The sequence below is a fragment of the Panthera onca genome, chromosome A1, assembly GCF_046562875.1.
Source record: "Panthera onca isolate mPanOnc1 chromosome A1, mPanOnc1 haplotype 2, whole genome shotgun sequence".
Lineage (NCBI taxonomy): Eukaryota > Metazoa > Chordata > Mammalia > Carnivora > Felidae > Panthera > Panthera onca.
The window spans coordinates 58,750,306-58,766,410 of NC_138339.1; the positions used below are offsets into that span (position 1 = coordinate 58,750,306).

The 16,105-nt window shown below is 46.0% G+C and overlaps 1 protein-coding gene across 2 annotated transcripts in view; it reads left to right on the top strand.

Moving 5' to 3' along the window:
• The window catches only part of WWC1 (WW and C2 domain containing 1), a 154,452-nt gene that overhangs the window by 60,749 nt on the left and 77,598 nt on the right, over window positions 1-16,105 (top strand). For both annotated transcript variants that reach the window (XM_060634975.3, XM_060634977.3), the window contains one exon: window positions 12,518-12,627. In XM_060634975.3, coding sequence (XP_060490958.2) covers window positions 12,518-12,627 — 110 coding nt within the window. Of the gene's footprint in view, window positions 1-12,517; window positions 12,628-16,105 lie in introns of those variants that run through there.

The window sequence follows — 16,105 nt, forward strand, 5'->3', positions numbered from 1 at the left end:
GATCAGATCCAAATGCTGTCTCTATGCTCACTGGCTGTGGGACCTCAGGCAAGATACTGTGTGGGACAGGAACTCAGCAAACACTGGCAAAGGGCTGATACAGTCTGCCTACATGGCTGTGCTCTGGGAGAGGCTGGGTGACCGTGACCAGGCTCTGCAGAGTGGGGCGGGAGGCAGAAAGCTTTCATGGAGAAGGAGAGGCATTTCTTTTTTTTTTTTTTTTTTAATATTTTTTTTTATTTTTTTAACGTTTTTATTTATTTTTGAGACAGAGAGAGACAGAGCATGAACAGGGGAGGGTCAGAGAGAGAGGGAGACACAGAATCTGAAACAGGCTCCAGGCTCTGAGCTGTCAGCACAGAGCCCGACGCGGGGCTCGAACTCACGGACCGTGAGATCATGACCTGAGCTGAAGTCAGACGCTTAACCGACAAGCCACCCAGGCGCCCCGAGGCATTTCTTGAACACAAGGTTGGATACCATTCATTAAAGCCCCTGCAGTTATGGGGCACCTGGGTGGTTCATTCGGTTAGGCTTCCAACTTCTGATTTCTGCTCAGGTCATGATCTCTCAGTACATGGGTTTAAGCCTCACGTCGGGCTCCACGTGCAGCTCTGTGCTGATTGTGGAGCCTGCTTGGGACCCTCTTTCTCTCTGCCCTCCCCCCTCTCAAAATAAATAAACTTAAAAAAAAATAAAGTCCCTGCAGTTATGAGGTAGAGGAGGCTATAGGCAAAGGAGGCTTAGGACCCACTGGTGGGTCCTAGTATGGTACCAGGACCAGAAATATCAGCATTACCTGGGAGCTTGTAGCAAATGCAAATTCTCAGCCCTGCCCAGAATCAGAAACCTATTGAATCAGAACCTGGGTGGAGGGGGGTTGCAACCATCTGTGGGTTACCAAGCCCTCTAGAGGATTCTGATACAACTCAAGGTTGAGAACTACTGCTGTATATAATAATATATACTGCTGTATATAATAAGGAGATGTCAGGAGGGGTGCTCATAGAATGAGTGAATATAGACACCAGAAACTGGGGGAGGAGTCAGGAAATCTGGGTGCCTAGGAGAATCTCCTTCTTTGTGGCTGTGTGACCGTGGACAAGTACTTAGGGCAGTCTTGGAAACTCAGTACTGAAAAGCCCCTTAGCAATCACTGTGTCATCTTTTCATGGTAGGGATGGGGAAATAGTGGCCCAGGGTGGGGAAAGGCCATGGCTGCAGTCACTCAGTGGCAGACCTGAGAATTGAGGCCAGTTGGATTTACGTCTCAACTACCTGAGTGTTCCTGGGTGTATCAGCTCACTGCTCTCTGCCTCAGTTTCCACATCTGTAAAATGGACCTGATAATAGTTCTTATAAGATTATCTTAAATTAAGTTATTATTCTATTGCATTGAATATGGGGTTTTTCTTTCCTTTTTTCTTTACAATTTTATTGAGAAATTAATTATTGAAACACTAAATGGTATGCATTTAAAGAGGCAATTTGATGAGTTTTGACATACATATGTACATCTGTGAACCCATCTTCATAATCAATATAACAAACATTTCCATCTTTGTGCCCCTTTGTAACCCCTCTCTCTCTCCACCTGGATCCCCAGGCAAACTCAGATCTGCTTTCTGTCCCTATAGGTTATGTTTTATTTTCCAGAATTTTATATAAATGGAATTAAATAGTATAGTCTCTGTTTCCCTGACTTATATCCAGCATAATGTTTCTGAGATTCATATACATTGTTGCATGGATTAACAGTTTGTTCCTTTTTATTACTGAGTAGTATTCCATTATATGATACCCATTTGTCTATCCATTCAACTATTAATGGACATTTGGGTTATTCCCAGCTTGGGGTTATTACAAATCAACTCAACATTGATTTTTTTAAGAAGCACCATTATTTGGGGCGCCTGGGTGGCGCAGTCGGTTAAGCGTCCGACTTCAGCCAGGTCACGATCTCGCGGTCTGTGAGTTCGAGCCCCGCGTCAGGCTCTGGGCTGATGGCTCGGAACCTGGAGCCTGTTTCTGATTCTGTGTTTCCCTCTCTCTCTGCCCCTCCCCCGTTCATGCTCTGTCTCTTTCTGTCCCAAAAATAAATTAAAAAAAAAAAAAAAAAAGTTAAAAAAAAAAAAAAAAGAGTGTTAAAAAAAAAAAAAAAGAAGCACCATTATTTCATGTGCCACTAAGAAAGGGAAAATGCTACCAATTAAATTATAATCCAGTGTCTTAAAATTACATAAAACATGTATCTCATACTTATTGAAATAAATCTTTCAAACTTAGATTTTTTTTTAACTCACATGTCACTTTTATACATACAAAAGAACAAAACCCCACTAGATAAACAAAGTAAAGATCCAGGGTTCCTGAAACATCTTCCTATTCTAAATCCAGTTCTTTTTTATTTATTTATTTATTTTATTTTAATTCCAGTATAGTTAGCATACGGTGTTGTTTTAGTTTCATGAATCCAATTCTTTGGAGTCACTTTTTAACTCAGGATTATTGGTGTCTGTGTTTTGAATAGCTTCCTTGTTACCCTCAAAGTGTTGGTGGTACAGCCTTGTTATAACAACCCACAGAGGAAGTCAAAGGCTTTGGTGCTGAGCTCTGAAGCCAGCTAGGCAATCATGTAGAGTTAGCCTACTTTGCACTCCTGCTTGGGGAATGTTGCTAAACGTGTCTGGCCACTGCCTCCTCAACCCTTCCCCACAACCATTTGGTTCCTAGGGGATAAAAGTGCTCCACTGTCCTCTCTGGGATCTTATCCTAAGCCCATGACGTCTTTGATGTCTGTACACAGGCAGGAACACCTCCATCAGGACTGCAGCCTGGCTGACAGTGGAAGATGTCAGTAAGCAGTGGCAAGACACATCCCAATTTCGGAGATGTTAAGATGTATTTTTAAATGTGCAGCTTAGAGTCATTGAAATATAGTCTATGTAAGGGAGCCTGAATAGTGCCTGGTACTTTGTAAACCCTCAACAAAATTTAGCATTGATGATGATGATGGTGGTGGTGGTGGTGGTGATGGTGATGATTCAGCATTGGTTTCTTTGTTGGTTAAATAAAGGTGGCAATACCTGCCTCACAGAAATGTTGTGAAGATAAAGGAAATGGTTTACTTTATATAGAGCATGTGGTCCAGTGCCTCATACTTAACAGGATTTCAGCAAAAGATGTTTTCATTCTTGTTTCACTGCAACCACACAATGCTCTTGACCTTTGGGACAGGCAGCCAAATAATAGATTTACGTAGGCTAAAACTGCAAAGGGGGCCTTAAAGATACCATATTACAACTCCCTTGTTTTGCAGATGGGAAGCCCAGAAAGGGTAGGAAGCCTGGCTTCTTCCTCCATGGCTAATCTGGTGGCAGCATCAAGATTCAAACTCAGATCTCGTCTTTCCCCTTCCAATGCTCTAAGTGGTGCTGTCATGGAAGGGGCCACAGATCAAGGCAGGATCCCGGAGAAGCCTTCATAGCCAATTACTTCTAGAAGGACCAGCTCTTCTGGCCTGCATGGGTGGGGGAGGGTCAGAGCTCACAGAACAGAGGAATAGTCAAATTCCAGGCAAGGGTGGGCTATGGCCTCTGCTCTTAGAGCTGGAGCACCTGGGGAGACCCCTAGCTCATGGGAGAAATCTAGCTCATGGGACCAGAAGGAGTAAAGCTGGGGGGTGAGTGCCCTCAAGGTCCTGACTACAGAAAGGAGGAGCTCTGCATAGCCTACCCAACAGTACATGCCAAGTGCTGTGTTGAGTCATTCTCATGTACTAATTCATTTAGCCTCTGCAAGAACCCTGCAAGGCAGACTTTCTTAACCGTTTTATACCTATGGGGAAACTGAGGCTCAGAGCTGGGGAAGGAATAGGCTGAATTTACACAGCTAAGAAGGACAGAACTGGCCCTTAAAATAGGGCACAGAACTGTCTTAGCCTAGCTCCAATTCAGGAATGAGGATGAAGCTGGGGAGGAGCTGGGTGAGGGACAAACACATAAAGCAGGTGCCCTGTTCTGTTGTGGTGTTGGGCTTTCAGGAAGTTGCCCTCTAATGAGGAAATGGGCAAAACGAAGGGTCCATCTCCCAGCCTTGTCTCTCCATGAGTGGGTTCTTGCCCAGTGGTAATTCTCCTTTTAGCTTTGCAGGGTTAGTTAGCCCAGAAAATACTATCAGTAATTATGTCTTGCAGGGTATTCAGTTCACTGCATTTCATATGGAGCCAAATTCAGCACCAGGTTGGCTTGATCTCTTGGTGTCATGAGTGTGATGCAGGCCTGGGACTGATTCCAGGTTTTAGTCTCTGCTCTGCTAATGGATTCTTGGGTGGCTCTGGACAAGTCTTTTCTCTCTGTGCCTCAGTTTTCGCATCATCCTTAGTAAAACAAGGGGGTTGGTTTGTCAGATTCCAGATGTCCTGTTCAGTTTTATCATTCATTAATACCTCTGCATTAGAGGCCTCCTTTGGACAGCAATGAAGATAATAATGAATTGCTCACATTTATTCGCTGTATTCCAAATTTCTGTTTTATGCATTATCTCATTTAATTCTCAACACTGTGAAGTAGATCTGAAAGGTACCTTCCTAAAAGGGTAGTTATGAGGGCCAAGTAAGTTAATATACATAAAGTGCGTAGAAGAGTTCCTGGCACATAGTGTTCAATAAATGCATTATTATTTTTCCTGTTTTTCACATTTGAAGGCTGGACTGCAGAGAGTTTAAGTGTCTTGCCCAAGGTCATACAGCTTGAAAATGGCAGAGCCTGAATTCAAACCCAGGAGTCTAGCTCCAGAGCCCTGTACTCTCAACCATTACTCTATGCTGCCTTTTGGTAAGACACAAGTTGGAGTGACATGTTATAGAGCAGGGTAAGGTGTTCAGTAAGAGTGCTGCCCCCAAAAGTCATGGTAATTCCACTTTTAAAACAAAGTGCTACAAGCTACTGCTAAAACAAGCTACTACAGGCTCTAGGCTGAATTTGGCTTTCCGGTAGTCAGTTGGCCATGCCTACTCTAATGCACCATCTGGTTCTCAGGGCCATAATCTTAAATCCCAGCAAGTGGTATGCAGAGAGATAGCAGCATGGATTTATCACTGTGTCAGTGAGCTGGAGGGAATTGGGGAATGGTTAGACCTAGAGACCTGGGGATGGAGGTAGAGGAAGGAGACTGGCCCCAAGAACTCAGTGGGGGCAAAGTGAAGACAATATTTAGCAGGGGGGTGAGCCACTGGTGTGTATGGGAAGGGGGCAACCTAAAGAGGAGAGGAGTGCATGGAGAGCAGTCTGGAACCCTCCCTCCTGCTTTGCTCCTTCCTCATCTTTTCCCCATAAAAAAAATTCCAGGAATGGGAGTGGACTAGGCCAAGAAAGCTTCTGGATAAACCAGCCCAACCAAAGTAGGGAAGCAAAGAGGTCTGGGGGCAAAAACACCAGAATGTTGAGACAGGTGTTTTGAGAGTGGAGGGAGGAAGGGAGGGAATTGTTTAAGAGAAGGAGAGCTGGGGAGTTCCTGGTGTAAACACCTCCTCCAGAGAGCAGATTGGGAGAGACAAACCCACTCCAGCTGCCATCTCCTAACTCCTGTGGTTTAATCCAAAAAGGGAGAGTATACGTAGTCCCAGCCCCTCCAGGAAAGGAGGCTGTGGAGTACAGTGCAGGGTGTATTGGCTATTAACCTGGACGATTATTTTGCCTCGGTTTCCCCATCATGGAAATAGGGATAGAAAACCTAACTCATAATACCAGCTAATGTTGGTTGTATGCCATGGGGTCCGCACAGGTCATCTTAATTAGGTCATCATTCTCTACATCCCCACTATACAGACAAAGAAGCAAATTCAGGCAGGTTAGGGTTCATGTCCAAGGACAAAAAGTAAGTGACAGTGCCTGCTTGGGGACACAGGTGGCTGACTGTAGAGCTTGGGAGTTTTAGCCACCATGGGTTATCTCTTGGGATGAAGAATGATGCTGATGAGGATCACTAACACATCTGACCACCTAAGAGGAAAGGTGACGCACAATTCTCACAATGCACAGAGCAGAAAGCCTCTCAACAGATCCCGTTAACAACCCACAGTGACTGAGGGCTTATTACATTCCAGGCCCTGTGCAAAGCACTTCATATGGGTTATCTCGTTTGATCCCCACCACACCCTTATGAGATTGGGACTCTAAGTTTCACAGAGAAGGAAACTCCTCCTAAAGAGGTTACGTAGCACGCCTGTGATTGTGGAAGAGGTGGAGCAAAGTTTTCAGACTAGCATGCGTTCCTGAGCCTTTGTGGGTAGTAGCTGACCTGTCTCCACAGTAGCTGTGAAGCCGACCACCTTCTTCGTGCTTCCTGCCTCCTCCAGCCTTTCCTGACGACACCCTGTTTCCCCAGTCTCTCCAGTCTCCCAAACCCTTGGCCTTTCACGTCTGAACAGCTGACCTAGCAGCTTAGTAACCATCCCTACATCCTCTAATTGCCTGTGGTTCACAGCCCCGGATAGCATAGCCACTTCGTATGCAATCACCAAATGCCATGGGGACGGGTCACTGCCTGTTTTAAGGGTAAGCCTTGGCTCCCTAGCCAGACCCACTTCTCCTGAAGGCAGAAACGAGGCTTATGCAAGTGTTGGAGCCCTCATGGTGTCTGGCATGGGACCAGGCTGCTGTGTCTGTGCAATAAATATGTGTTGCTTGAAGGACTGATGGACAGGAGAGAGAGAAGGAAAGCAGAAGGTGAGGCAGGGAGCTTCTCTAGATCACCTTCTGCCACTTGGCACAGGGGTGGCACTTATCAGGGACCCCATAGCCCTAAAAGTCTGTCCTCTTCACCCTTGTGTCCCTACCACATCACTTATAACATGAAGATATGTTATGTGGCCTTTTTCCTCCTCAAACTCGCCAACATTGTCCCGCCCCAACTGGCCTTTCCCATTGCTTCCCACCATCGGGTCTCCACTCCAAGATCATCTTCTGCAAGAGGCTTCCCTTGACACTCCCTCTCTTCCACCCCCCACCCCATTACCCTTGATCCCACCCCCTTGTTGTGTTTTTCTGAATAGCATGAATCTCTGACATGATTTCGGTGACTTGCTTCCTGTTTGGGGTGTGTCTCCTACTAGAATGTAAGGACAGGTCCCTGTCTGTCTTGTGCACTTCTGCATTTGGCATTTAGGAAGGTTCAGCTGTTCTGTGTGCGCAGCTCTCCTAACAAGCTCTGAGATGCTAGTTTTTGTCTTCCCCAGATTTGTTAGACGTATGAATGAAGGTGTTTGAACAGAACTGAATTAAAGGAATGAAGGAGGACTTCAAATATTGCACTTTCTTCCTACCCACCCCAGCCTTCAAGGTGCAAAAGGTGAAGGGGCAGCTGTGCTCTGCAGCAGCCTGGAGGTGAGGCTGCGAAGTCAGTTGTGCAATCTAAGCTATGGGAACTATGCATGTGAAACACCCGGGGCGGAGGAGCCGGCCGGCTCATCCTGCCTGAGCTGGGAGGAGAGGTTCCGCTGAAAGTTTGGACAGTTCTTGGCTTAGAATCTGGAGGGCCCTTTAGAAAGTGATCCCGCCCAGCTGGCCCTCTGAGAGAGCCCAGTTGGGGGCCAGCATCCTGCTGGAAGGCCATAATGAGGTTACTGTGGGAAGCATTCAGATTGCTGGGGAAGCATTAAGAACATGAAAGATATGCTACGCGTTCTTCAGTCTCCAGAGAATCACCACCCAGTGTTAGACTTGGCAAAAGGTCTTCCGTTCATTCTCTGAGCTGCCTGCTTAGAAGGGATGCACCGCCTGAATACCGAATGCCAGCCATGGCAATCTGGGAGCCTCTCCCACAGACCGTAGGAAAGGGACGCAAAGCTGGAGGAGGGCAAGGAGCCTGTGTTCCTGGACAGGTGTGCCCTTGTGCTCCCTGTAGTGTGCTCCCCATAGGGTGATCCTGGCAGAACCTACCTGTCTCCAAGGTGACACATCCGGGCCTCTTTTCCAGGAGGCCCTGTTGTGAAACATTCAGGAATGTTTGTGTTCCTTCAGAGATTTGTAATTAAGAAGAGGCAGAACTAGTTTTTGCTTGGCCCTCTTCCCTCTTGCCCCTCCAGCGTTTGGGGCATTTCGATTTCATGATTGGGGTTTTCAGTAGCCCAGGACGTGGAGGCTGGAGACTGCCCTGAAGCTGAAATGGGGTGAATCGCTTCATCAGAGGGTGGGGGCAGGGAGTTCCAGGCAAGCCCCCAAGTCTGGGCCACATCTGAAAGCAGACATCTCTTCCCAGCTCACATTCTTGGCACTTGCCCAAGGGGAAACATTGCAGGCCAGAGAAGCACCCACAGTTTCCCAGGGGGAACTGGTTTAAACAGACCGTTCTTCTCTCTGGCAGGAAGAGTGAATGTGTGCACGTGCATATACGTGTGTGTGTGTGTTTAAATCTTTGTGCAGCTAAAAACACTTCTCTTCATCCTGATTCTCTGAATGACACGTTGCTGCACACTGAATAATTCATCTCCTTCTTGGCATTTGTTCCAGAGAGAATGTTGCTGTCCAGATTTCTTGTAAGTTGCATAGTCTCCCAATAGAAGCTTTTCTCTTTCCCATGGAAGAGCTCTGGGATCCAGGATATCAGCCCTCTGGCTTTTCCCCCAAGATTGCTTTGAGGGGGAAGCCTGAATATCAAACCAGAGCCTGCCTTTCTCCACATGCCCTCTTCTTCTGTCTTTGGGTGCCCTCTTGACTCACTCTTCTTTATCCCTGATGGGCACAGTTTCTGTGTTTGCGGCAAGTAGAAGTCCACCTCTCAGCGCCTCCTGTAGGATATTCTATGACAGTCACATTACTGATGTTTGCGCTTACTTATCTCAGTTCTGACTCCTCAGTGTCTAAGGCTGGAATGATCAGCCGAGTATATGGTTTTCTGGAAAAGTGATGCATTTTGGTGTTGCAGACCTGCCCCGTCTCCAGTCCTCACCCTCACAGAGAGTTCAGTGAATCACTGGTATTGATGACTTGGATGACTTTGAAACATTTGATTGTCTTTTCATTAAGTAGCTGTGGATTATCCAATGTGTTGAACATCTTCGTACCAAGGCACAGGGGGCTGAAGGTGCAAATATACCAAAGCTCCAGTGCCTTTTGCCTACTTCAGACTTGCCCCTGATGGTCCAGAGTCGTCATCTGTATCTCTGGCATAGCCTACTTTGTGTTCCAGATTGTTCTTGGTCTTGTTAATTTTTATGAGCAAAGCTCAGGTTTGGGAATCAGGTAGTGGGGCTTCAGGTTATACCTCTGTGGTTTACTAACTGTGTGATATTGAGCATGTTTTCTCATTCGTAAAATGAAACAATAGTGCCTACTACCCAGAGAGAGAACATGACATATATAACTTGCTTTCTAGGCTTAGATTTAGCCATTATTAAATAGTTTAATTACACTGATATATGAACATTACAGAGAAATTAGTAAAAGAAATTACATTAAAATCTGTGTACCGAGATAACATTTTAATGTACATCTTTCTAGTTTCTCTTCCATATGTGCTGCCAAAGTGAGCACCCAGTTTCTCTCCTACACACGCATGCAACATGCACACACACTTGCACACAAATTTTTAGGCAAAATATACAATAGTAGTATCCTGTCGATTTTCTCTTTCAACAGTGTTGTTCTCAAAATATATTGAGAGCATCCTTCCGTATTAGCAAAATGTAGAACAATACATCATTATTTTTCATTCCTACATATTCATTATTACAGTCACCCATTCCACAAATATTTATCAAGCACCAGTTGTGGGGGACACAGGAATCTGTTGCTTAGATGCACCATTGATGAAAGCATTTAATTAATCCCTAGGGAGGAATTTTGAAAGGTGATGATCCAGGGGAACTGTCAGAAAGGGACGTATCTTCTTGGTTTTCTGGGTGGCAAAAGGTATATATAGTAAGATTCATATCTCTGCAGCCAGGCTGGCAGGCAAGGCTTTCAGGGCAGAGGGCAGAGAGAAGAATGAGTCAGAAAAAGAGGTCTGACTCTAGCATTCCTGGTCCCTCACAGATTTTTCTTTCCTCAGTAAGAGAGTAACTCTCCGTGGAGAGGTATGCCTGTATGTGGACTTTTTCTTCAGAGGCTCTTTCAAAGATTTGCTGCATAAAATGTTGTTGGATGAGATTTGGCTCTTGGAGTTCACTGGTCTTCATTGTCTGTAAGGGAGAACCACTTGGTGAAGTTTGAGGAGAGAGAGGCACTGTGGGATGTGGCCTTTTGTTTCTGAAGTCTGGGCAGGGCATGGGGTGGTGGTGGTGGCATGGGCTGAAGACAGCTTTGCAAGACTTCTATCCAGACTGGCACAGGTGTACCTGAATGAGGAGTATCGTCTGCTGAGGGAAGTCCCTATCACCTGTGTGTCTTCTCCATTTTTCCCTGCTTTGACTCCAAGACAGTGGCTTGTGATTTTTCCATGGGGCTCAGGAGATGCACTGAAGATGTCAACTTTCAAAAGAACCCTTGAGCTCACACACAGCAGGAGTTCTGGCGACACATTTCCTTGCTTGAAATCCCAGTTTTATCATTGACTTGGAGAATGTTATTTAGTCTTTCTTAGCCTCAGTTTCCCCTTCTGGGAAATGGAGATAACAATAACTGATGTTTTGTGAGCACTCATTCACACCAGTATCTGTGCTCAATGCTCTTAAAACATGACATTAGTTAACCTAACCTGGACAGTTATTATTATCCCACTTTTCAGATACAAATACTAAGGTTCAGAGAAGTTAAATAAGTTGCCAAACCCACACAGCCAATATAAGTGATGCTTATTGAATCCTTATTTGATGGTGCTTAGTCTTTCGCATATCATATTTACCTCTAGCCTCACCCTCATCATCTCCCACAATGCAGCAGTAAATTACTAACAGAAGCTTTTGGAATCTCCATTTATTCAGTAGGTATTTTTCGTAGCCTGCCTGACCTTGGATATGTAGTGGCATGTTGGGCACACCACATTCTGTCCACCAGGGGCTCTTTCAGTGTTTCTTTTCTCCCACATTATGTATGTATGTATGTATGTGTGTGTGTGTGTGTGTGTGTGTGTGTATAGTAGTATAGTGTGTGTGTATGTATATATATATATATATACATATATATATATATATATAATGCGCACACACACATATATTTTAAATGTTTATTTTTGAGAGGGCAAGGGGAGGAGTAGAGAGAGAGGGAGACAGAGAAAGAGGAGTAGAGGGAGACAGAGAAGGAGGAGTAGAGAGAGAGGGAGACAGAGAATCCCAGGCAGGCTCTGTGCTGTCAGAACAGAGCCTGACACAGGGATTGAACACATGAAGTGTGAGATCATGACCTAGCTGAGATCAGGGGTGAGATGCTTAACCAACTGAGCCACCCAGGCACCCCTCCCCTATATATTTTGCTTTAAATCTGAGCTGGAGTGGTTATAGGAAAGGAGATTGCACAGTACAGGAGAGAGGGTAGTTTTCTGAGGCTTGGAGGAAGGTCTTGATCAGAAATCCTGGACCCTATTTCAGTCTATTTTCTTCCTGTCCTGTTGTGTGTAAGCTAGCCACTCTATCCAAAGGGTGACGAAACAGAGCCATGTGGCCTTCCAGGACTCTGAGGGCTTGGGAACAGACTGGAGAGAGAGAACATCTGAGTATGGGTTTTAAGCAGAGGCAGTAATAGGAGAAACCAAAGGGGCTTTTTGGAGGGGCCACTCAGGCTGATTGGCTGTATATCTAGGTTCGTGGCTTCTTGCACTCTGACTGAAATGCTTAAACGATGGTTTGTGCTGTTTTCCAGCCTTGACAGGCCTTAGTTCATTTAGTTGGATGATTTGTCTGTCTGGCTTAGCCACCAAGTGGGTGATTACCACCACTGAACACCAAAATGGGATCTTAGAGAGTGGTTATTACCAAAAAGATCAGTTTGGCCTGGGTTATCTAGGGAAGGACAGAGGTGGGTATAGGCATTTAGGAACTGGCTCAAGAAGCAGATAAATACTGCTTTTGGCCAAATTCATAAGGATGGAACATCTGCCATTCTAGATGCTGCTGTAAGCCAGCTTTCCAGAGGGCAAGTGGGCACAACAGACATAGGGTAGAGCCAGGATGAAGACTGGGGGTGGGGTGGGCGAGTGAGTCACAGATGAAGAAGCCAGTGAGGGCTGGAGTCCCAGTTCAGAAGCGAGACTTGACCTTCGAACCTTTTTCTGCACACCGCCCAGAGATGCAGAAACAGAGGCCCAAAAAAAGGAAGCTGGCGTGCTCACATCATTCCCAAATCAGTGGCAGAGGTGGGCCTGGAATGCCGAATCCCTGCTTCCCTCCTGGGTGACGTAATCCTGCTGCTGCAGCCATGCACTCACCTTCCTGGGGGCCGTGGGCACAGCAGAGTTGGGGTCAGTGCAAAGTCTGTGGCTCTGCTGGGTCAATCCAGAGGAGTGGGGGGCTGAGAGAAGCAGTGAATTGCAGGGCTTTGGGGACCGTGGGCTGATGGAGTGTGTTTCTCCTCTCCCTTGCCAGGTACACCAAACCACTCACCTTTGCCGACTGCATTAGTGATGAGTTGCCACTAGGATGGGAAGAGGCGTATGACCCACAGGTCGGAGACTACTTCATAGACCACAACACCAGTAAGTTCCTGTCCAGCATCCCTTCCCCATCTTGCACCCCATCCCTCTACCTCCACACCCACCCCCCAAGTCTGGAAGAGCTGCCGGCAGAGGCTCTTGAAGCCAGATTGTGTTTTGTTTTATATAGAGTGAGATGGAGATGGAGATATAGATAGATAATATATGCTTGTACAAAATAACCATTTAGAAGGATTTTAAATAGAATCTAAAACTCTCCCCTCACAACCCATCTCCCTAATTTTACAGAAGCAACCACTGCTAATAATTTCTTGTGTATCATTCCAGAAATGTTCCGATTGTATGTTTGTGTGTATATGCAGATATCCTTTTCTTTAACATATACCAATTTTTGTGTGTACAGATTTTTTTCCATGTAAGGCAGATGTGTCATTGTCATTACCAGACCAGAGCCCCGGCATGTCCCTAGCAGCATGCATACATGTGTGTCCATAGTGGATTGGTATCAGTTGTGGTATCTCTAGCTCATTATAGTGGTCAGCTGACCTTTGCTTCATGTACATGATCCAAGTATCCTGATCCAGAGTAAAGATTCCTAGTGTCTTTGTCTCTGAGGCAATGATGTAAGAATAGGTTGAGAAAGGGACAAGTGTGTTGTCTAACAGGTGGAGGAACCCAGGTCATGGTCCCTGAGCCAAGGAGACTTAATGGGTATTTGGGCTTCATCCTTTGTACACCTTCTTGGCCAAGATTATGTCCTGTCCTCTGAAATTCACTGCCCCACGTGTCCATGCCTGTCTTACTTCCAGCCTTCTGAAGTGTAGGATTCCCTTTGTCCTGTCAGGAAAGACGTGAGTGGAATGAAATGGGATGTGCCTGGCCAGGCCTGAAGGCTGAGAATAGGGCACGAGATCCTAGTAGCCTCTGTTTACTGACCACACAATCTGTGCCATGTGCTGGAATAGACACCTGATAGACGTCTTCTCACTTAATCCTCCTGGCTCCCCTGAGGGGTGTTAGGATGATTATCCCTGTCTTATAAATGCAACTTAAAGGTCATCACTGACTGCTTGACACTCAGGGCTAAAGCACAGCAGAGCTGGGATTCGAACTGCTGCTAGGGAGCCGAGTGTGCTCCCCGATTCGCTTTCTCCTCCAAGTTCAGTAGCACCTGGCTATGCCTCTGTCGTGCCCCTCATTACTCTGTGGTATAACCATTTGCCTGTTGTAAAGCAGGGCAGTGTCTAACTCATCATGCCGGCCCCAGGCCTGTGCTTGGTAAGGCACATAGTAGGTATGCACTTGATCTTTGCTAAATAGGAAAGGGCATACGTGCATGAACTCATGACTAAATGGATGAATGAGCAGACTTCATCGGCACCAAAGTGTAGACAAGTTTCTGAGAGACAGCTAATGACATTAATTGCATTGTTGGGGGTAGCAGAGGTTTTTATTAGCGCTCACAATTGCATGCTAGAGAATGAGAAGTAAATATGCCTAATTGAGTGTGTACAGGGAATGAGGTTAATGCTTGGAGGGCTGCACGGTATGCTGGGTTCAACAGTGATGTACAGGGACCCAAACCAGTCTCTTCCTTGTGTCTAATTACTGAGTTCATCCCCCTCATTAAAATCTGATGGCAAGAGCAGTATTTTAAGGTGCTTCTGGGAGTTGTTGGAGAAATAGAAGGCAGGAAGGAATAGCAGGCAGTGGCAGAGTTTACTCTTGAGGAGATGATGGCAGAAATGGGATGTATGGGCGGGTGAGTAAATGGGGGCCACAATAGGAAGAATTCTGACAGTTTTACCAGCTCTCAGACCACTGGGTGCCTTTTTCTTTGAAGGTGTCCTGCTTGGATGGAGGGCACCACCTTCTGCAGATGGAGCCTGTGTGGGGTACAGGTGGTGGGAGTGTGACCCTCGAGGCCTAAGCATTCAGAGCCGGGGACTCAGACCAGTCCTCTGTGTGTGTGTTGTTCACGGACTGAAATTACCTTCTCCAGTTATAAACATAAGAGAATTGAATAGGTTCAATCCACTGTCCAGCATTCATTCATTCAGCAGATATTCACTGACTATCTGCAATGTTCCAGGCACTGTTCTTGGAACTTGGGATACATGAGAGTGTTTGTAATGGCAGTGATTCTTGCCCTTACAGAGCTTTCATTCTGGCAGAAGAGACAAAAAATAACACAAATAAGCATATTATGTAGTACATTAGACAATTAAAGTATGACAGGAGAAAGAAAAAGAGTGTGGGCTGAGACGTGTTGGGATGAGTTTGAGGGTGGTGGGGAAGGACAGTGGCCATGGTCTTCAGGAAGAAGACCTGGTTGAGAAAATGAGATTTGAACTAAGACTTGAGGGAGATAAGGGGGCCTTTCAGGTAGAGAATTGTTAGAGCAAGAACTCTGAGTAGTGGCCACGTTTAGCTTGCATGGGGATGACAAGGAGGCAGGTGTGCACATGGCAGAGTGAGTAAGCAAGCCGGGAGAAGGACCTCAAGCCAGAGAGTTGCAGGGCATAGATGGGGTGGTGGTTTGCCTTAAGGGCTCTAGCTTTTTGCTCCATGTGAGATGAGAGCCATTGGAGAGTTGTCAGCTGATGAGTGGCATGATCTGCTTTATGTCTTAAAAGGGCCACTCTGGCTGCTTTGCTGAGAATAGAACTTAGTGGAGCAAGGACAGAAGCAGAGAAGCTTGAGAGATGATTGCAGTCATCCAGGTGACAGAGGGCAGTGCCCCAGACCAAGGCCTTGGTGGTGGAGGTAGTGAAAAGTGGCCAGATGTGGATGTATTTTCAAGGTAGAGACAACAGGATTTCTTGGTAGACTGCATATGGAACATGAGAGAAAGAGGAATGAATGGCCCTCATGGGGCAGAGCAGCTGGCAGGATGGAGTTGCCATTTATTGAATGGAAAAAACTAGAGTATTGGGTGTAGGGAGGAAAATGATTTTGGACATGTCAAGTCTTCTAGACCTGTTACACATCTAAAACTTGAGGGAGAAGTCTGGTATGTTTGATGGAGGAATCTGGAGTTTGGATAAGAGATCTGGCCTAAAGCTAGTTGTTGGGGAGTTGTTGGCATACAACACAGTAGTATTTAAAGACATGAAGCTAGCTGAGATCACCAAAGGAGTAAATCAAAGAGAAGAGGACCAAGGAATGAGTCTTGGGGTTCTCAGATAGTAACTGGGTGCAGAAAGGAGAAAAACCTGAGGAGTGACCAGAAAGGCAGAAGGAAAACCAGGCCGTCCTGAAGGAAGCATGTTGAGGAGAGTGTCGTCAGCCCCGTCAGATGCTTCTTTTTTTTTTTTTTTTTTTTTTTTTTTTTTCCAACGTTTTTTATTTATTTTTGGGACAGAGAGAGACAGAGCATGAACGGGGGAGGGGCAGAGAGAGAGGGAGACACAGAATCGGAAACAGGCTCCAGGCTCCGAGCCATCAGCCCAGAGCCTGACGCGGGGCTCGAACTCACAGACCGCGAGATCGTGACCTGGCTGAAGTCGGACGCTTAACC